General features: G+C 50.8%; 1 protein-coding gene across 5 annotated transcripts in view; it reads right to left on the bottom strand.

The window, feature by feature from the left end:
* Window positions 1-3,599: 3,599 nt before the first annotated feature.
* The window catches only part of PIP4P1 (phosphatidylinositol-4,5-bisphosphate 4-phosphatase 1), a 41,006-nt gene continuing 23,035 nt past the window's right edge, over window positions 3,600-21,570 (bottom strand). Inside the window, exons 5-9 of one of the 5 annotated variants that reach the window (XR_014937209.1) lie at window positions 15,514-15,566; window positions 11,242-11,332; window positions 8,806-8,987; window positions 5,457-7,471; window positions 3,600-5,296 (exon numbers count right to left, since the gene is read on the bottom strand). Coding sequence is in view for 2 of the 5 variants with exons in the window: in XM_085523926.1 (XP_085380052.1) it covers window positions 8,844-8,987; window positions 11,242-11,332; window positions 15,514-15,566 (288 nt within the window). In the remaining 3 variants the exon portion in view is untranslated. Of the gene's footprint in view, window positions 7,472-8,794; window positions 8,988-11,241; window positions 11,333-15,513; window positions 15,567-21,570 lie in introns of all 5 variants that reach the window. The other 4 variants (XM_085523926.1, XM_085523925.1, XR_014937211.1 and 1 more) reach the window with 4 other exon arrangements.

Raw genomic sequence — 21,570 nt, 5'->3', positions numbered from 1 at the left:
TTCCACCCTCAGCCCCATAGATCCCTTCTCAGCCCCATAAGTCACCCCATATGTCCCTTCAGCCCCATAGATCCCCCCCAGACACCCCATAAGTCACCCCCCAGCCCCCCATATTACCCCATATGCCCCATAGATCCCACCCAGCACCCCATAAGTCACCCCATAGACCCCCATATCCCCTCTCAGCCCCATAGATCCCCTCTCAGCCCCATAGATCCCACCCAGCACCCCATAAGTCACCCCATAGACCTCCATATTCCACCCTCAGCCCCATAGATCCCCCCTCAGCCCCATAGATTCCCCACTCAAACCCCCATAAGTCACCCCATAGACCCCCATATTCCCCCTCAGCCCCATAGATCCCCTCTCAGCCCCATAAGTCACCCTATATGTCCCTTCAGCCCCATAGATCCCCCCCAGACACCCCATAAGTCACCCCCTAGCCCCCCATATTCCCCCCTCAGCCCCACAGATCCCCACCCAGCTCCCCATATCCCCTCTCAGCCCCATAGATTCCCACTCAGGCCCCCATAAGTCACCCCATAGACCCCCAGATCCCCCCTCAGCCCCATAGATCCCCCCCAGCTCCCCATATTCCCACTCAGCCCCACAGATCCCCCTCCTCTGCCCCATAGATCCCCCCTCAGCCCCATAGATCCCACCCAAGACCCCATAAGTCACCCCATAGACCCACATATCCCCCCCTCAGCCCCATAGATCCCCCCTCAGCCCCATAGATACCCCCCCAAAGCCCCATATCTTGTCTCAGCCCCATAGATCTCCACTCAGCCCCATAGACCCCCACTCAAACCCCCATAAGTCACCCCATAGACCCCCATATTCCACCCTCAGCCCCATGGATCCCCTCTCAGCCCCATAAGTCACCCTATATGTCCCTTCAGCCCCATAGATCCCCCCCAGACACCCCATAAGTCACCCCCCAGCCCCCCATATTCCCCCTCAGCCCCATAGATCCCCCCCAGACACCCCATAAGTCACCCCATTGACCCCCATACTCCCCCTCAGCCCCATAGATCCCCCCTCAGCCCCATAGATTCCCCACTCAAACCCCCATAAGTCACCCCATAGACCCCCATATTCCCCCCTCAGCCCCATAGATCCCCTCTCAGCCCCATAAGTCACCCCGTATGTCCCTTCAGCCCCATAGATCCCCACCCAGCTCCCCATATCCCCTCTCAGCCCCATAGATTCCCACTCAGGCCCCCATAAGTCACCCCATAGACCCCCATATCCCCCCTCAGTTCCATAGATCCCCCCCAGCTCCCCATATTCCCACTCAGCCCCACAGATCCCCCTCCTCTGCCCCATAGATCCCCCCTCAGCCCCATAGACTCCCCACTCAAACCCCCATAAGTCACCCCATAGACCCCCATATCCCCCTCAGCCCCATAGATCTCCCCCAACACCCCATAAGTCACCCCATAGACCCCCATATCCCCTGTCAGCCCCATAGATCCCCCCTCAGCCCCATAGATTCCCCACTCAAACCCCCATAAGTCACCCCTTAGACCCCCATATTCCACCCTCAGCCCCATAGATCCCCTCTCAGCCCCATAAGTCACCCTATATGCCCCCTTCAGCCCCATAGATCCCCCCCAGACACCCCATAAGTCACCCCCCAGCCCCCCATATTCCTCCCTCAGCCCCATAGATCCCACCCAAGACCCCATAAGTCACCCCATAGACCCCCATATCCCCTCTCAGCCCCATAGATCCCCCCTCAGCCCCATAAATCCCCATTGAGCCCCCCATAAGTCGCCCCATAGACCCCCATATCACCCCTCAGCCCCATAGATCCCCCCTCAGCCCCATAGATCCCCCCCAGCCACCCTATAAGTCACCCCATAGATCCCCATATCCAACCCCAAGCCCCATAGATTCCACCCAGCACCCCATAAGTCACCCCATATGCCCCCTTCAGCCCTATAGATCCCCCCCACCCCATAAGTCACCCCATAGACCCCCATATTCCACCCTCAGCCCCACAGATCCCCCCTCAGCCCCATAGATCTCCTTCCCAGACCCACATAAGTCACCCCATAGACCCCCATAGATCCCCCCTCAGCCCCATAGATCGTCCCCAGCTCCCTATACCCCCCTCAGCCCCATAGATCCCCCCTTAGCCCCATAGATCTCCCCCAGCCCTATAAGTCACCCCATAGATCCCCATATCCCCCCCTCAGCCCCATAGATCCCCACTCAGCTCCCCATAAGTCACCCCATATGCCCCCTCAGCCCCATAGATCTCCACTCAGCCCCATAGACCCCCCCAGACACCCCATAAGTCACCCCATAGATCCCCATATCCCCCCCTCAGCCCCATAGATCCCCTCTCAGCCCCATAAGTCACCCTATATGTCCCTTCAGCCCCATAGATCCCCCCCAGACACCCCATAAGTCACCCCCCAGCCCCCCATATTCCTCCCTCAGCCCCATAGATCCCACTCAAGACCCCATAAGTCACCCCATAGACCCCCATATCCCCTCTCAGCCCCATAGATCCCCCCTCAGCCCCATAAATCCCCATTGAGCCCCCCATAAGTCGCCCCATAGACCCCCATATCACCCCTCAGCCCCATAGATCCCCTCTCAGCCCCATAGATCCCCCCAGCCACCCTATAAGTCACCCCATAGACCCCCATATTCCACCCTCAGCCCCATAGATCCCCTCTCAGCCCCATAAGTCACCCTATATGTCCCTTCAGCCCCATAGATCCCCCCCAGACACCCCATAAGTCACCCCATAGAGCTCCATATCACCCCTCAGCCCCATAGATCCCCCCCCCTCAGCCCCATAAGTAACCCCATAGACCCCCATATTCCCCCCTCAGCCCCATAGATCCTCCCCAGCTCCCCATATCCCCTCTCAGCCCCATAGATTCCCACTCAGGCCCCCATAAGTCACCCCATAGACCCCCATATCCCCCATCAGTTCCATAGATCCCCCCCAGCTCCCCATATTCCCACTCAGCCCCACAGATCCCCCTCCTCTGCCCCATAGATCCCCCCTCTGAGCCCCATAGATCCCCCCCCTCAGCCCCATAAGTAACCCCATAGACCCCCATATGCCCCTTCAGCCCCCCAGATCCCCCCTCAGCCCCATAGATCTTCCCAGCCCCCCATATTCCTCCCTCAGCCCCACAGATCCCCCCCTCAGCCCCATAGATACCCCCCAGCTCCCCATATCCCCCCTCAGCCCCACAGATCCCCCCTCAGCCCCATAGATCTCCTTCCCAGACCCACATAAGTCACCCCATAGACCCCCATAGATCCCCCCTCAACCCCATAGATCGTCCCCAGCTCCCTATACCCCCCTCAGCCCCATAGATCCCCCCTTAGCCCCATAGATCCCCACTCAAACCCCCATAAGTCACCCCATATACCCCCATATCCGCCTTTAGCCCCATAGATCCCTCCTCAGCCCCGTAAGTCACCCCATAGACCCCTGATATCCCCCCTCAGCCCCATAGATTCCTCCTCAGCCCCACAGATCCTCCCCCTCAGCCCCATAGGGGCCCTCAGGGACCCCCCTATATCCCCTATTAATGGTTTTATCAACCTATAAATAAAGCTGCCCATTTTTGGAGGGTCGGCCATGTTTTTTCCTTGGGGGGGGGGGGGAGTTTATTTACAGGCTCCACCCACTTCCACTTTGGGGGAGGGGCTTATGTACAGGGGGGCGGGGCTTAAAGGCATGCGGGGGGGGGGGGGCATGCAAGGAAGTAGGGGAGGGCAAGATGGCCGCCAAGTCACGTGGGGCCAACCAAGATGGCCGCCGTGGTGGTGGGGTGGAGCAAAGATGGCTGCCGAGCCAGGTCGTGGAGCCAAGATGGCCGCCAGGGGTTCAAGATGGCCGCTGTGGTGGCGGGGTGGATCCAAGATGGCCGCCAAGTCACGTGGGGCCAACGAAGATGGCCGCCGTGGTGGTGGGGTGGAGCAAAGATGGCTGCCGAGTCACATGGGTAGATCCAAGATGGCCGCCTGGGCTTCAAGATGGCCGCCAGGGGTTCAAGGTGGACGCCGTGGTAGTGGGGTGGATCCAAGATGGCTGCCGAGTCACATGGGTAGAGCCAAGATGGCCGCCTGGGCTTCAAGATGGCCGCCAGGGGTTCAAGATGGCCGCCGTGGTGGTGGGGTGGATCCAAGATGGCTGCCAAGTCACATGGGTAGAGCCAAGATGGCCGCCAGGGATTCAAGATGGACGCTGTGGTGGTGGGGTGGATCCAAGATGGCTGCCGGGTCACGTGGGTAGAGCCAAGATGGCTGCCAGGAATTCAAGATGGCCGCCGTGGTGGTGGGGTGGATCCAAGATGGCTGCCGAGTCACGTGGGGCCAACCAAGATGGCCGCTGTGGTGGTGGGGTGGAGCAAAGATGGCTGCCGAGCCAGGTGGTGGAGCCAAGATGGCCGCCAGGGGTTCAAGATGGCCGCTGTGGTAGTGGGGTGGAGCCAAGATGGCTGCCATGGAGCCAAGATGGCTGCTGAGTCATGTGGGTCGAGGCAAGATGGCCGCCAGGGATTCAAGATGGCCGCTGTGGCGGTGGGGTCAATCCAAGATGGCTGCCGAGTCACGTGGTGGAGCCAAGATGGCCGCCAGGGGTTCAAGATGGCCGCCGTGGTGGTGGGGTGGAGCCAAGATGGCTGCCGAGTCACGTGACACCTGCCAAGATGGCCGCCGTGGTGGCAGTGTGGATTCAAGATGGCCGCCAAGGCTTCAAGATGGTGGGGCGGATCCAAGATGGCTGCTTGGTCACGTGTATCAATCCAAGATGGCTGCCAGGTCACATGGGTCAAATCAAGATGGCTGCCAGGGGTTCAAGATGGCTTCTGGGTCATGGGGGTTCGATCCAAGATGGCTGGCGCGTCACGTGGGTTGATCCAAGATGGCTGCCATAGACCCACGATGGCCGCTGCGATGGATCCAAGATGGCTGCCGCATCATGTGACTTGATCCAAGATGGCCGCTGTGCTGGATCCAAGATGGCCGCCCTGTCACGTGACTCGACCCAAGATGGCTGAATCCCATGACAGTGAGTGGATCCAAGATGGCGGCCATGACATGTGATACAATCCAAGATGGCCGCCGCATCACATGACTCGATCCAAGATGGCCACCGAGTCACGTGGGCTGATCCAAGATGGTCGCCATGAGGGTGTGGGCAATCCAAGATGGCGGCCATCAAGCCAAGATGACCGTTCCTGTGGATCCAAGATGGCCGCTGCATCACGTGACTCGATCCAAGATGGCCGCCAAGTAATGTGGGCAGTCATGTGACCTTGGCGTGTCCTTAGCATGTCACACGACACCTCTGGCATGTCCCTAGCGTGTCACGTGACCTTGGCATGTTCTTAGCGTGTTCATCAGACCAAGCCTTGTTATCTGTATGTCACATGACCTACATGTGTCCTTAGCATGTCCTTAGCGTGTCACGTGACCTTGACGTGTCCTTAGCATGTTGTATGACCCAAGGAATGGCAGAGGAAATCCACGTTCTTAGCATGTCACATGACCTTGGCATGTTCTTAGCATGTTCTTATTGCTGAAGCATGTCCATGGGATGCCATACAATGAACCCGTGTCCTTAGCATGTCACATGACCTTAGCATGTCCTTAGTGTGTCCTTAGCATGTTGTATGACCCAACCACAATTGAGAGAAGTCACATGACCTTAGCATGTCCTTAGCATGTTGTATGACCAAATGGATGGCAAAGTAAACCCATGTCCTAAGCATGTCACATGACCTTAGCATGTTCTTAGCATGTTCTAATGGCTGAAAAGGATGCCACAGTATGAGCCCATGTTCACAATATGTCCCATGAGCTTAACATATCCTTAGCGTGTCCTTAGCACGTTGTATGACCCAATCACATGTGAGGGAAGTCACATGACGTTGGCATGTCCTTAGCATGATGTATGACCCAATGAATGGCGGAGGAAATCCATGTCCTTAACATGTCATGTGACCTTAGCATGTCCTTAGCATGTTCTTATGGCTGAATCATGTCCAAGGGATTACATAGAATGAATGCATGTCCTTAGCATGTCACATGACCTAAGCATGTCCTTAGCATGTTGTATGACCCAAGGAATGGCAGAGGAAATCCATGTTCTTAGCATGTCACATGACCTTAGCATGTTGTTAGCATGTTCTTATGGCTGAAGCATGTCCAAGGGATTACATAGAATGAATGCATGTCCTTAGCATGTCACGTGACCTAAGCATGTCCTTAGCATGTTGTATGACCCAAGGAATGGCAAAGTAAACCCTTGTCCTTAGCATGTCACATGACCTTAGTGTGTCCTTAGCATGTTCATAGGGCACAAGTGTGTCCAAGGGAAGCCATAGAATGAATCCGTGTCCTTATCATGTCACGCGACCTTAGCATGTCCTTAGCATGATGTATGTCCCAAGGAATGGCAGAGGAAATCCATGTTCTAAGCACATCACATGACCTTAGCGTGTCCTTAGCATGTTGTATGACCCAATCGCAAGCGAGGGAAGTCACATGACGTTGGCATGTCCTTAGCATGTCACATGACCTTAGCATGTTCTTCAGGCTGAAACATGTCCATGGGATGACATGGAATGAATTCATGTTTTTAGCATGTCACATGACGTTGGCATGTCCTTAGCATGTTGTATGACTCAATGAATGGCGGAGGAAATCCATGTTCTTAGCACGTCACATGACCTTAGCATGTTCTTAGCATGTTCTTAAGGCTGAAGCATGCCCAAGGGATTACATAGAATGAATGCATGTCCTTAGCATGTCACGTGACCTAAGCATGTCCTTAGCATGTTGTATGACCCAAGGAATGACAAAGTAAACCCTTGTCCTTAGCATGTCACATGACCTTAGCGTGTCCTTAGCATGTTCATAGGGCACAAGTGTGTCCAAGGGAAGCCATAGAATGAATCCGTGTCCTTATCATGTCACGTGACCTTAGCATGTCCTTAGCATGATGTATGACCCAATGAATGGCAGAGGAAATCCATGTTCTTAGCACGTCACATGACCATAGCATGTCCTTAGCGTGTCATATGTCTCAAGACACATCCCAGCTCTGCCACTGTGTGATATGCATGACCTAAGCATGTTCTAAGTATGTCCTTAGCATGTCCAATGACTGAAGCATGTCCTTAGCATGTCCCATGATCTAAGCATGTCCTTAGAATGTTCCCATGGCTGAAGGATGTTGTATGACAGCTTCATGTCCTTAGTATGTCACATGAGCTAAGCATGTTCTTAGCATGTCCCATGACCTAAGCATGTTGAAGGAATGTTGTCTGAAGGGATGGATCCATGTTCTCAGGTCACGTCCCATGATCTAAGCGTGTCCTTAGCGTGTTCCTTTGGCCTGAGGAATGTCCCACATGATAACTGCATGTCCTTAGCGTGTCCCATGATGCAGGCGTGTCCTTAGCGTGTTCCCACAGCTCACCGAGGCCTGAAGAATGACAGACAGTCAATCCAGGTCCTTAGCATATCCCATGTTCTAAGCATGTTCTTAGCATGTTCAATGATCTAAGTATGTCCTTAGAATGTTCCATGAGCTAAGAATGCCTTTAGCATGTTCCAATGGCTGAACCATGTCCTTAGCATGTTCCCATGTCCTTAGCATGTTCCCATGTCATTAGCATGCCCTTAGCATGTTCCCATGACCTATGTATGCTCAAAGCATGTTCTCATGTCTTTAGCATGTGCCCATCTTCTTAGCATGCACTTAGCATGTCCCATGACCTAAGTATGTCCTTAGCATGTTCCATAATCTAAGTATGTCCTTAGCATGTTCCCATGACCTAATTATGTCCTTAGCATGTTCCTTTACCTAATCATGTCCTTAGCATGTTCCCATAACCTAAGTATGCCCTTAGCATGTCCTATGACCTAAGTATGTCCTTAGCATGTTCCATGATCTAAGCATGTCCTTAGCATGTGCCCATGTTCTTAGCATGCCCTTAGCATGTTGCATGACCTAAGTATGCCCTTAGTCTGTTCCAATGACAAAAGCATGTCCTTAGCATGTTCCCATGTCCTTGGCATGTTCCCATGACCTAAGTATGCCCTTAGTATGTCCAATGACTGAAACATGTCTTTAGCATGATCCATGATCTAAGTATGCCCTTAGCATGTCAAAGGACTTAAGCATGTCCTTAGCATGTTCCCATGACCTTGAAGCATGAGCTTACTTATTCTAAGCATGTCCTTAATGTGACCTTAACATGTCTTTACCATGACCTTACCATGTCCTTACCGTGACCTTACAGTGTCCTTAGCATGACCTAAACATAACTTTAACATGACATAACCATGTCCTTACCATGATCTTACCATGTCATTACCATGACTTTAACATGTCCTTAGCATGATCTTAACATGACATTGCCATGTCCCTACCATGCCCTTGGCATGTCCTTAGCATGTCTTTAGCATGACCTAAACATAACGTTAACATGACATAACCATGACCTTAGTATGTCCTTACCATGACCTTAACATGTTCTTAGCATGATCTTAACATGACATAGCCATATCCTTACCATGACCTTACTGTGCCTTGGCGTGTCCTTAACATGTCCTTAGCATGACCTAAACATAATGTTAACGCGACATAACCATGTCCTTACCATGACCTTAACATGTCCTTAGCATGATCTTAACATGACATAGCCATATCCTTACCATGACCTTGGCGTGTCCTTAACATGTCCTTAGCATGACCTAAACATAACATTAACATGACATAACCATGACCTTAGTATGTCCTTACCATGTCCTTACCGTGCCCTTGGCGTGTCCTTAGCGTGTAGTTGGCGTGTTCAGGCGCGTTGTGGGATGGGGTGACTGACCCTCACGCAGCCCCAGTACCCGGCCCGCAATAAACACGCTCCGGCCCCGGCCACCAACACGGCCCAACACGCGTGTAAAGCTCCCCAGCGACGAGCTGCGGCCCACGTCCCGACCTGGAACACCAGTAAGGACCAGTAAGGACCAGTATGGACCAGTAAGGGCCAGTATGGACCAGTAAGGACCAGTATGGACCAGTATGGAACTATAAAGACCATTATAGACCAGTATGGACCAGTATGGAACTGTAAAGACCATTATAGACCAGTAGAGACCAGTAGGGACCAGTCTGGATCAATATGGACCAGTAGGAACCTCTATGGACCAATATGGAACTATAAAGACCATTATAGACCAGTAGGGACCAGTATGGAACTGTAGGGACCATTATAGACCAGTAGTGACCAGTAGGGACCAGTACAGACCAGTCTGGATCAATATGGACCAGTAGGAACCTCTATGGACCAGTATGGAACTGTAAAGACCAGTATGGACCATTATAGACCAGTAGGGACCAGTATGAATCATTATGGACCAGTAAGGACCAGTATGGACCAGTATGGACCCATAAGGACCAGTATGGACCAGTACAGACCAGTCTGGATTAGTATAGACCAATAAGGACCTGTAGGGACCAGTATGGACCAGTATAGACCATTATAGACCAGTATGGACCAGTAGGGACTTGAATGAATCACTATGGACCAGTAAGGACCAGTAGGGACCAGTACAGACCAGTCTGGATCAATATGGACCAGTAGGAACCTGTATGGACCAGTAAGGACCAGTACGGACCAGTATGGATCAGTATGGACCAGTATGGACCAGTCTGGATTAGTATAGACCAATAAGAACCTGTAGGGACCAGTATGGACCAGTAAGGGCCAGTAAGGACCAGTAAGGACCAGCAGGGACCAGTATGGACCAGTATGGACCAGTAGGGGTCTGTATGGACCCATAGGGACCAGTATGGACCAGTATGGACCAGTATGGACCTGTAGGAGTCTGTACGGACCCATAGGGACCAGTATGGACCAGTAAGGACCAGTATGGACCAGTAGGGGTCTGTATGGACCCATAGGGACCAGTAAGGACCAGTAGGGGTCTGTAGGGACCCATAGGGACCAGTACGGACCAGTATGGACCAGTAGGGGTCTGTACGGACCCATAGGGACCAGTAAGGACCAGTATGGACCAGTATGGACCAGTAGGGGTCTGTATGGACCCATAGGGACCAGTATGGACCAGTAGGGACCAGTATGGACCAGTAGGGACCAGTACGGACCAGTAGGGGTCTGTACGGACCCATAGGGACCAGTATGGACCAGTATGGACCAATATAAACCTATATGGACCTAAACACGTAAGGACCAGTATGGACCATCCCATATACATATCCCAGTCCCTCCCCATATCCCATAACCCCATCCCAGTGCCCCATAGATCCCAGTACCCCATAGATCCCTCCCAGTGCCCCATAGATCCCAGTGCCCCATAGATCCCATTACCCCATAGATCCCAGTACCCCATAGATCCCAGTACCCATAGATTCCAATACCCCATAGATCCCTCCCAGTGCCCCATAGATCCCATTACCCCATAGATCCCATTACCCCATAGATCCCATTACCCCATAGATCCCAGTGTCCCATAGATCCCAGTGCCCCATAGATCCCATTACCCCATAGATCCCATTACCCCATAGATCCCAGTACCCCATAGATCCCAGTGCCCCATACATCCCATTACCCCATAGATCCCAATACCCCATAGATCCCAGTACCCCATAGATCCTGGTACCCCATAGATCCCGGTACCCCATAGATCCCAGTACCCCATAGATCCCATAAAACCCCATAAAACCCCATATAACCCCATAAAACCCCATATAACCCCATATAACCCGATTAAACCCCATATAACCCCATAGATCCCATATAACCCCATAGATCCCGTATAACCCCATATAACCCCATAGATACCATATAACACCATATAACTGTATATAGGATCCCATATAACCCCATAGATCCCATATAACCCCATAGACCCCTTATAACCCCATAGACACCCCATAGACCCCATTGACCCCTATTGTCCCCATAGACCCCATAGACCCCATTGACCCCATAGACCCCATAGCCCCCATAGACCCCATTGACCCCATTGACCCCATAGCCCCCATAGACCCCATAGCCCCCATATAACCCCATATAACCCCATAGACCCCATTGACCCCATAGACCCCATTGACCCCATTGACCCCATAGACCTCATATAACCCCATAGATCCCATATAACCCCATATATCCCATATAACCCCATATAACCCCATATAACCCCATATACCCCACATATGGGGTGACTCACCGCCAGCCCCGTAGCGGATGCCGCCATGAGCAGCCCCATAACGAAGCAGCACAGGCAGCGACGGCGCCGATAGCGGGAGCCAATGGACGAGCTGGGGGGTCAATGGGGTTTATAGGGTCAGGGGGGTCTATGGGGTCTATGGGGTTTATAGGGTATATGGGATATAATGGGGGTCTATGGGATATAATGGGGTCTATGGGATATAATGGGGTCTATGGGGTGTCTATGGGGCTCTATGGGGTTCTATGGGGTGTCTATGGGGCTCTATGGGGTGTCTAGGGTCTATGGGGTCTATGGGGTTAATGGGGTCTATGGGGGCTATGGGGTCTATGGGGTTAATGGGGTCTATGGGGTCTATGGGGTGTCTATGGGGTTCTATGGGGCTCTATGGGTCTCTATGGGGTGTCTATGGGGTGTCTATGGGGTCTATGGGGTCTATGGGGCTCTATGGGGTGTCTATGGGGAACTATGGGGTTCTATGGGGTGTCTATGGTGTATAATGGGGCTCTATGGGGTGTCAATGGGGCTCTATGGGGTGTCTATGGGGTCTATGGGGTGTCTATAGGGCTCTATGGGGTGTCTATGGGTCTCTATGGGGTGTCTATGGGGTCTATGGGGTGTCTATGGGGCTCTATGGGTCTCTATGGGGTGTCTATGGGCTCTATGGGGTGTCTATGGGGTCTATGGGGTGTCTATGGGTCTCTATGGGGTGTCTATGGGGCTCTATGGGGTGTCTATGGGGTTATATGGGGTATAATGGGAGTCTATGGGATATAATGGGTGTCTATGGGGGTCTATGGGATATAATGGGGGTCTGTGGGGTGTCTATGGGGCTCTATGGGGTGTCTATGAGATATAATGGGGGTCTATGGGGTATAATGGGAGTCTATGGGGAACTATGGGACTCTATGGGGTGTCTATGGGGCCCTATGGGGAGTCTATGGGGTTTATAGGATATAATGGGATATAATGGGAGTCTATGGGTGTCTATTGGGCTCTATGGGGTGTCTATGGGGAACTATGGGGTTCTATGGGGCTCTATGGGGTGTCTATGGGGTCTATGGGTCACTATGGGGTGTCTATGGGGTGTCTATGGGGCTCTATGGGGTGTCTATGGGGTCTATGGGGTGTCTATGGGGTCTATGGGATATAATGGGGTCTATGGGGTGTCTATGGGGCTCTATGGGGTGTCTATGGGGTCTATGGGGTGTCTATGGGGCTCTATGGGGTGTCAATGGGGCTCTATGGGTCTCTATGGGGTGTCTATGGGGTCTATGGGGGGATATGGGGTGTCTATGGGATATAATGGGTGTCTATGGGGGTCTATGGGATATAATGGGGGTCTATGGGATATAATGGGGTCTATGGGGTATAATGGGGTCTATGGGGTCTATAGGGTCTATGGGGTCTATGGGGTATATGGGGTCATTGGGGTCTATGGGGTGTCTATGGGTCACTATGGGGTGTCTATGGGGCTCTATGGGGCTCTATGGGGCTCTATGGGGTGTCTATGGGTCTCTATGGGGTGTCAATGGGGCTCTATGGGGTGTCTATGGGGCTCTATGGGGTGTCTATGGGGTCTATGGGGTGTCTATGGGGCTCTATGGGGTCTCTATGGGTCTCTATGGGGTGTCTATGGGGTGTATGGGGGCTATGGGGTGTCAATGGGTGTCTATGGGTCTCTATGGGGTGTAGATGTGGCTCTATGGGGTCTATGGGGTCTATGGGGTATAATGGGGGTCTATGGGGGGATATAGGGGATATAATGGGGGTCTATGGGATATAATGGGGTCTATGGGATATAATGGGGTCAATAGGGTCAATGGGGTCTATAGGGTTTATAGGATCAATAGGGTTTATAGGGTCTGTAGGGTCTATAGGGTCTATGGGGTCAATGGGGGCTATGGGGTCAATGGGGTCTACGGGGTTAATGGGGGTCTATGGGGTCTATAGGGTCAATAGGGTCTATAGGGTCCATAGGGTCTGTAGGGTCTATGGGGTCTATGGGGTTAATGGGGTCAGTAAGGTATATGGGGTCAATGGGGTCTATGGGGTGTCAATGGGGCTCTATGGGGTCATTGGGGTCTATGGGGTGTCTATAGGGTTCTATGGGGTCTCTATGGGTCTCTATGGGGTGTCTATGGGGCTCTATGGGGTTTATAGGGTCAATAGGGTCTATAGGGTCAATAGGGTTTATAGGGTCAGGGGGGTTTATAGGGTCTATAGGGTTTATAGGGTCAATAGGGTTTATAGGGTCAGGGGGGTCTATGGGGTCAGTGGGGTCAATGGGGTCAGTGGGGTTTATAGGGTCTGTAGGGTCTATGGGGTCTATGGGATATAATGGGGTCTATGGGGTATAATGGGGGTCTATGGGATATAATGGGGGTCTATGGGGTATAATGGGGGTCTATGGGGGGATATAGGGGATATAATGGTGTCCTATGGGGGGTTATGGGGTCCTATGGGGTCCTATGGGATATAATGGGGGTCTATGGGGTCTATGGGGTCTATGGGGGCTATGAGATATAATGGGGTCTATGGGGTCTATGGGGTGTCTATAGGGTTCTATGGGGTCTCTATGGGTCTCTATGGGATGTCTATGGGGGGATATGGGGTCTATGGGGTCTATGGGGTCTATGGGGTCTATAGGGTCTATGGGGTCTATAGGGTCTATGGGGTTCTATGGGGTCTATGGGGTCTATGGGGTCATTGGGGTCTATGGGGTCTATGGGGTCTATGGGGTCATTGGGGTCTATGGGGTCATTGGGGTCTATGGGGTTAATGAGGTTAATGGGGTCTATGGGGGCTATGGGGTGTCTATAGGGTCTATGGGGTCTATGGGGTCATTGGGGTCTATGGGGTTTATAGGGTCTGTAGGGTCTATAGGGTCTATGGGGTCTATGGGGTCAATGGGGTCAATGGGGTTTATAGGGTCAATAGGGTCTATGGGGTCTATGGGGTCAATGGGGTTTATAGGGTCAATAGGGTCTATGGGGTCTATGGGGTCTATGGGGCTCTATGGGCTATGGGGTCTATAGGGTCTATGGGGTCTATGGGGTTCTATGGGGTCAATGGGGTCTATGGGGTCTATGGGGTCAATGGGGTCTATGGGGGCTATGGGGTCTATGGGGTCAATAGGGTCTATAGGGTCTATGGGGTCTATGAGGTCTATGGGGTCAGTAAGGTATATGGGGTTTATGGGAGTCTATGGGGATCTATGGGGTATAATGGGGGTCTATGGGGGGATATAAGGGATATAGTGGGTGTCTATGGGGCTCTATGGAGTCTATGGGGCCCTATAGGGATCTATGGGGTCTATGGGGTCTCTATGGGGTATAATGGGGGTCTATGGGATATAATGGGGGTCTATGGGATATAATGGGGGTCTATGGGGTCTATGGGGTGTCTATGGGGCTCTATGGGGTCTATAGGGTCTATGGGGTCTATGGGCTGTCTATGGGGCTCTATGGGGTTAATAGAGTCAATAGGGTCTACGGGGTCAGGGGGGTTTATGGGGTCAATGGGGTCAATGGGGGCTACGGGGTCTATGGGGTCAATGGTGTCTATGGGGGCTATGGGGTCTATGGGGTATATGGGGTCTATAGGGTTAATGGGGTCTATAGGGTATATGGGGTCTATGGAGGCTATGGGGTCAGTGGGGTTTATAGGGTCAATGGGGTCTATGGGGGCTATGGGGTCTATGGGGTCAATGGGGTCTATGGGGTCAATAGGGTCAATGGGGTCTATGGGGTCTATGGGGTCAATAGGGTCTATGGGGTCTATGGGGTATATGGCGTCAATGGGGTCTATGGGGTCAATGGGGTCTATGGGGTCTATGGGGTCAATGGGGTCTATGGGGTCAATGGGGTAAATGGGGTAAATGGGGTATAATGGGGTCAATGGGGTCTATGGGGTCTATGGGGTTAATGAGGTTAATGGGGTATATGGGGGCTATGGGGTGTCTATAGGGTCTATGGGGTCTATGGGGTCAATGGGGTCTATGGGGTTTATAGGGTCAATAGGGTCTATAGGGTCTATGGGGTCTATGGGGCTTTATGGGGTCAATAGGGTCTATGGGGTCAATGGGGTCTATGGGGTCAATAGGGTCTATGGGGTCTATGGGGTTTCTATGGGATATATGGGGTCAATGGGGTTTATAGGGTCAATAGGGTCTATAGGGTCTATGGGGTCTATGGGGTCTATGGGGTCTATGGGGTGTCTATAGGGTCTATGGGGTCTTTGGGCTCATTTAGGGTCTTTGGGGTCACTCACACTTTCCGGCAATGGGGGCATCGCGCCAACGTTCGATCCGTGAACTCCGTCCACTGTAGGGGAAAATAATAGGGTCACATATAGGGTCAGATATAGGGTCACATATAGGGTCAGATATAGGGTCACATATAGGGTCACATATAGGGTCACATATAGGGTCATATAGGGTCAGATATAGGGTCACATATAGGGTCATATAGGGAAACATATAGGGTCAGATATAGGGTCACATATAGGGTCATATAGGGTCAGATGGGGTCCTATGGGGTCATATAGGGTTATATGGGGTTCTATGGGGTTCTATGGGGTCATATGGGGTTCTATGGGGTCGTATGGGGTCATATGGGGTTCTATGGGGTCCTATGGGGTTCTATAGGGTTATATAGGATCATATGGGGTCCTATGGGGTCATATAGGATCGTATGGGGTTATATAGGGTTCTATGGGGTCCTATGGGGTCCTATGGGGTTATATGGGGTCGTATGGGGCCATACAGGGTTCTATGGGGTCCTATGGGGTTCTATGGGGTTATATAGGGTCACATATAGGGTTATATGGGGTTATATAGGGTTCTATGGGGTCATATAGGATCATATGGGGTTCTATGGGGTCCTATGGGGTTGTATGGGGTCACATATAGGGTCAGATAAAATCATATGGGGTCATATAGGGTTCTATGGGGTCATATAGGAACATATGGGGTCCCATAGGGTTCTATGGGGTCCTATGGGGTTCTATGGGGTCCTATGGGGTTATATGGGGTCGTATGGGGTCATATAGGATCGTATGGGGTCCGATGGGGTTCTATGGAGTCCTATGGGGTTCTATGGGGTTCTATGGGGTCCTATGGGGTCCTATGGAGTTCTATGGGGTCCTATGGGGTTATATGGGGTCCTATGGGGTTCTATGGGGTTCTATGGAGTCCTATGGGGTTCTATGGGGTCCTATGGGGTTCTATGGGGTCCTATGGGGTTATATGGGGTCCTATGGGGTTCTATGGGGTTCTATGGGGTCCTATGGGGTTGTATGGGGTCACATATAGGGTCAGATAAAATCATATGGGGTCATATAGGGTTCTATGGGGTCATATAGGAACATATGGGGTCCCATAGGGTTCTATGGGGTCCTATGGGGTTCTATGGGGTCCTATGGGGTTATATGGGGTCGTATGGGGTCATATAGGATCGTATGGGGTCCGATGGGGTTCTATGGAGTCCTATGGGGTTCTATGGGGTTCTATGGGGTCCTATGGGGTCCTATGGAGTTCTATGGGGTCCTATGGGGTTATATGGGGTCCTATGGGGTTCTATGGGGTTCTATGGAGTCCTATGGGGTTCTATGGGGTCCTATGGGGTTCTATGGGGTCCTATGGGGTTATATGGGGTCCTATGGGGTTCTATGGGGTTCTATGGGGTCCTATGGGGTTCTATGGGGTCCTATGGGGTTCTATGGAGTTCTATGGGGTTCTATGGGGTTCTATGGGGTCATATAGGGTTCTATGGGGTCATATAGGGATCTATGGGGTTCTATGGGGTCATATGGGGTCCTATGGGATCATATAGGGTTCTATAGGGTTCTATGGGGTTCTATGGGGTCATATAGGGTTATATGGGATCATATAGGGTTCTATGGGGTCATATGGGATCATACAGGGTTATATGGGATCATATAGGGTCTTATGGGGTCATATAGGATCGTATGGGGTCATATAGGGTTCTATGGGGTCAGATGGGGTTATATGGGGTTATATGGGGTCCTATGGGGTCATATAGGGTCGTATAGGAACATATGGGGTCCTATGGGGTCATATAGGGTCGTATAAGATCATATGGGGTTATATGGGGTCCTATGGGGTCATATAGGGTCATATAGGATCATATGGGGTTATATGGGGTCCTATGGGGTTCTATGGGGTTCTATGGGGTCCTATGGGGTCCTATGGGGTTCTATGGGGTCCTATGGGGTTCTATGGAGTTCTATGGGGTTCTATGGGGTTCTATGGGGTCATATAGGGTTCTATGGGGTCATATAGGGATCTATGGGGTTCTATGGGGTCATATGGGGTCCTATGGGATCATATAGGGTTCTATAGGGTTCTATGGGGTTCTATGGGGTCATATAGGGTTATATGGGATCATATAGGGTTCTATGGGGTCATATGGGATCATACAGGGTTATATGGGATCATATAGGGTCTTATGGGGTCATATAGGATCGTATGGGGTCATATAGGGTTCTATGGGGTCAGATGGGGTTATATGGGGTTATATGGGGTCCTATGGGGTCATATAGGGTCGTATAGGAACATATGGGGTCCTATGGGGTCATATAGGGTCGTATAAGATCATATGGGGTTATATGGGGTCCTATGGGGTCATATAGGGTCATATAGGATCATATGGGGTTATATGGGGTCATATAGGGTCGTATAGGAACATATGGGGTCCTATGGGGTCATATAGGATCATATGGGGTTATATAGGGTCATATAGGAACATATGGGGTCCTATGGGGTCCTATGGGGTCATATAGGGTCGTATAGGAACATATGGGGTCCTATGGGGTCCTATGGGGTCATATAGGAACATATTGGATCCTATGGGGTCACACAGGGTTATATGGAGTTGTATGGGGTTATATGGGCTCCTATAGGATCATATGGGTTTATATGGGGTTCTATAGATGTCATATAGGATCATATAGGAACATATGGGGTTCTATAGGGTCATATAGGAACATATGGATTCCTATGGGGTCATATGGGGTTATATGGAGTTGTATGGGGTTCTATAGGGTCCTATAGGGTCATATGGGGTTATATGGGGTTATATGGGGTTCTATAGGATCATATGTGCTTATATGGGGTCCTATAGGATCATATGGGTTAATATGGGGTTATATGGGGTCCTATAGGGTCAGATGGGGTTATATGGGGTTCTATAGGATCATATGGGTTTATATGGGCTTATACGGGTTCCTATGGGGTCATATGGGCTTATATGGAGTTGTATGGGGTTATATAGGGCCCTATAGGGTCAGATGGGGCTATATGGGGTTATATAGGGTCCTATGGGGTCATATGGGTTTATATGGGTTCCTATGAGGTCATATAAGGTTATATGGAGTTGCATGGGGTTATATGGGGTCCTATGGGGTCAGATGGGGTTATATGGGCTCCTATAAGGTCCTATAGGGTCAGATGGGGTTATATGGGGTCCTATAGGGTCAGATGAGGTTATATGAGTTTCTATAGGATCATATGGGGTTCTATAGGCTCCTATGGGGTTATATGGGGTTCTATGGTGTTCTATAGGGTCCTATAGGGTCAGATGGGTTTTTATGGGGTTATATGGGGTTATATGGGATCTATGGGGTTCTATGGGGTTCTATAGGTTCATATGGGTTTATATGGGTTCCTATGGGGTCATATGGGGTTATATGGGGTCCTATAGGGTCAGATGGGGTTATATGGGGTTCTATAGGATCATATGGGGTTCTATGGGGTCCTATAGGGTCATATAGGGTTATATGGGGTTCTATAGGGTCCTATAGGGTCATATGGAGTTATATGGGGTTCTATAGGCTCCTATAGGGTTATATGGGGTTCTATGGTGTTCTATAGGGTCCTATAGGATCAGATGGGGTTCTATGGGGTTCTATAGGGTCCTATAGGGTTCTATGGGGTTCTATAGGCTCCTATAGGGTCAGATGGGGTTATATGGGGTCCTATAGGGTCAGATAGGGTTATATGGGGTTCTATAGGATCATATGGGGTTCTATAGGGTCCTATAGGGTCAGATGGGGTTATATGGGGTTCTATAGGATCATATGGGGTTGTATGGGGTTCTATAGGAACATATGGGGTCCTATGGGGTGATATGGGGTTATATGGAGTTGTATGGGGTTATATGGGGTCCTATGGGGTCAGGTGGAGTTATATGGGGTTCTATAGAATCATATGGGGTTATATGGGGTTGTATGGGGTTCTATAGGAACATATGGGGTCCTATGGGGTTATATGGAGTTGTATGGGGTTATATAGGGTCCTATAGGGTCAGATGGGGTTATAGGGGTCATATGGGGTCATATAGGGTCATATAGGAACGCATTGGTTTATATGGGTTCCTATGGGGTCCTATAGGGTCGGATGGGGTTCTATGGGGCTATATGGGGTTCTATAGGGTCCTATAGGGTTCTATGGGTTTCTATGGGGTCCTATGGGGTCCTATGGGGTCCTATGACGTTATATGGGGTCGTATAGGAATATATGGGGTCCTATGGGGTTATATGGAGTTGTATGGGGTCCTATAGGGTCAGATGGGGTTACATGGGGATCTATAGGATCATATGGGGTTCTATAGGCTCCTATAGGGTTCTATGGAGTTGTATGGGGTCCTATGGGGTCATATAGGGTTGTATAGGAACATATGGGGTCCTATGGGGTCATATGGGGTTATATGGAGTTGTATGGGGTCCTATAGGGTCCTATAGGGTCCTATAGGTTTCTATGGGGTTCTATGGGGTTCTATAGGGTCCTATAGGGTCCTATGGGTTTCTATGAGGCCCTATAGGGTTCTATGGGGTTCTACGGGGTTCCATAGGATCATATAGGTTATATAGGGTTCTATAGGGTCCTATAGGGTCAGATGTGTTTATATGGGGTTCTATGGGGTTCTATGGGGTCCTATAGGGTTCTATGGGTTCTATGGGGTCCTATGGGGTCCTATGGGGTCCTATAGGGTCCTATGGGTTCTATGGGGTCCTATAGGGTCCTATGGGGTTCTATGGGGTTATATAGGGTTATATGGGGTTCTATAGGGTCATATAGGATCATATGGGGTTATATGGGGGCCTATAGGGTTCTATGGGGTTCTATGGGTTTCTATGGGGTCATATAGGATCATATGAGGTCATATGGGTTTCTATGGGGTCCTATAGGGTCCTATGGGGTTATATGGGTTTCTATGGGGTCATATAGGATCATATGAGGTCATATGGGTTTCTATGGGGTCCTATAGGGTCCTATGGGGTTATATGGGGTTATATGGGGTTCTATGGGGTTCTATAGGATCATATGTGGTTATATGGGGTCATACGAGTTCCTATGGGTTCATATGGGGTTATATGGAGTTGTATGGGGTTCTATAGGGTCCTATAGGGTCAGATGGGGTTATATGGAGTTCTATAGGATCATATGGGGTTCTATAGGGTCCTATAGGGTCAGATGGGGTTCTATGGGGCTCTACAGGATCATATGGGGTTATATGGGGTTATATGGGATCTATGGAGTTGTATGGGGTTCTATAGGGTCCTATAGGGTTCTATGGGTTTCTATGGGTTTCTATAGGGTCCTATAGGGTTCTATGGGTTTCTATGGGGTCCTATAGGGTTCTATGGGTTTCTATGGGGTCCTATGGGGTTCTATGGGGTCCTATGGGGTTATATAGGTCCTATAGGATCAGATGGGGTTATATGGGGTCCTATGGGGTTCTATGGGGTCGTATGGGGTCCTATAGGATCAGATGGGGTTCTATGGGGTTCTATGGGGTCCTATAGGGTCGGATGGGGTTCTATGGGGTTATATGGGGTCCTATAGGGTTATATGGGGTTCTATGGTGTTCTATAGGGTCCTATAGGGTTCTATGGGGTTCTTTGGAGTTGTATGGGGTTCTATAGGGTCCTATAGGGTCAGATGGGGTTATATGGGGTCCTATAGGGTCAGATGGGGTCCTATGGGGTTATATGGAGTTGTATGGGGTTGTATAGGGTCTTATAGGGTCGGATGGGGTTATATGGGGTTCTATAGCGTCCTATGGGATCATATGGGTTTATATGGGTTCCTATGGGGTCATATAAGGTTATATGGAATTGTATGGGGTTCTATGGGGTCCTATAGGGTCAGATGGGGTTCTATGGGGTCCTATAGGGTTCTATGGGGTTCTATGGAGTTGTATGGGGTTATATGGGCTCCTATAGGGTTCTATGGGGTCCTATAGGGTCATATGGGGTCCTATAGGGTTCTATGGGGTCCTATGGGTTTCTATAGGGTCCTATAGG

This window comes from Coturnix japonica, chromosome 25 (assembly GCF_054131305.1).
Source record: "Coturnix japonica strain WE chromosome 25, WE-NBRP24, whole genome shotgun sequence".
Lineage (NCBI taxonomy): Eukaryota > Metazoa > Chordata > Aves > Galliformes > Phasianidae > Coturnix > Coturnix japonica.
Note: the sequence above shows the minus strand (reverse complement) of the source record. Positions and strands in the feature narration are given on the sequence as shown.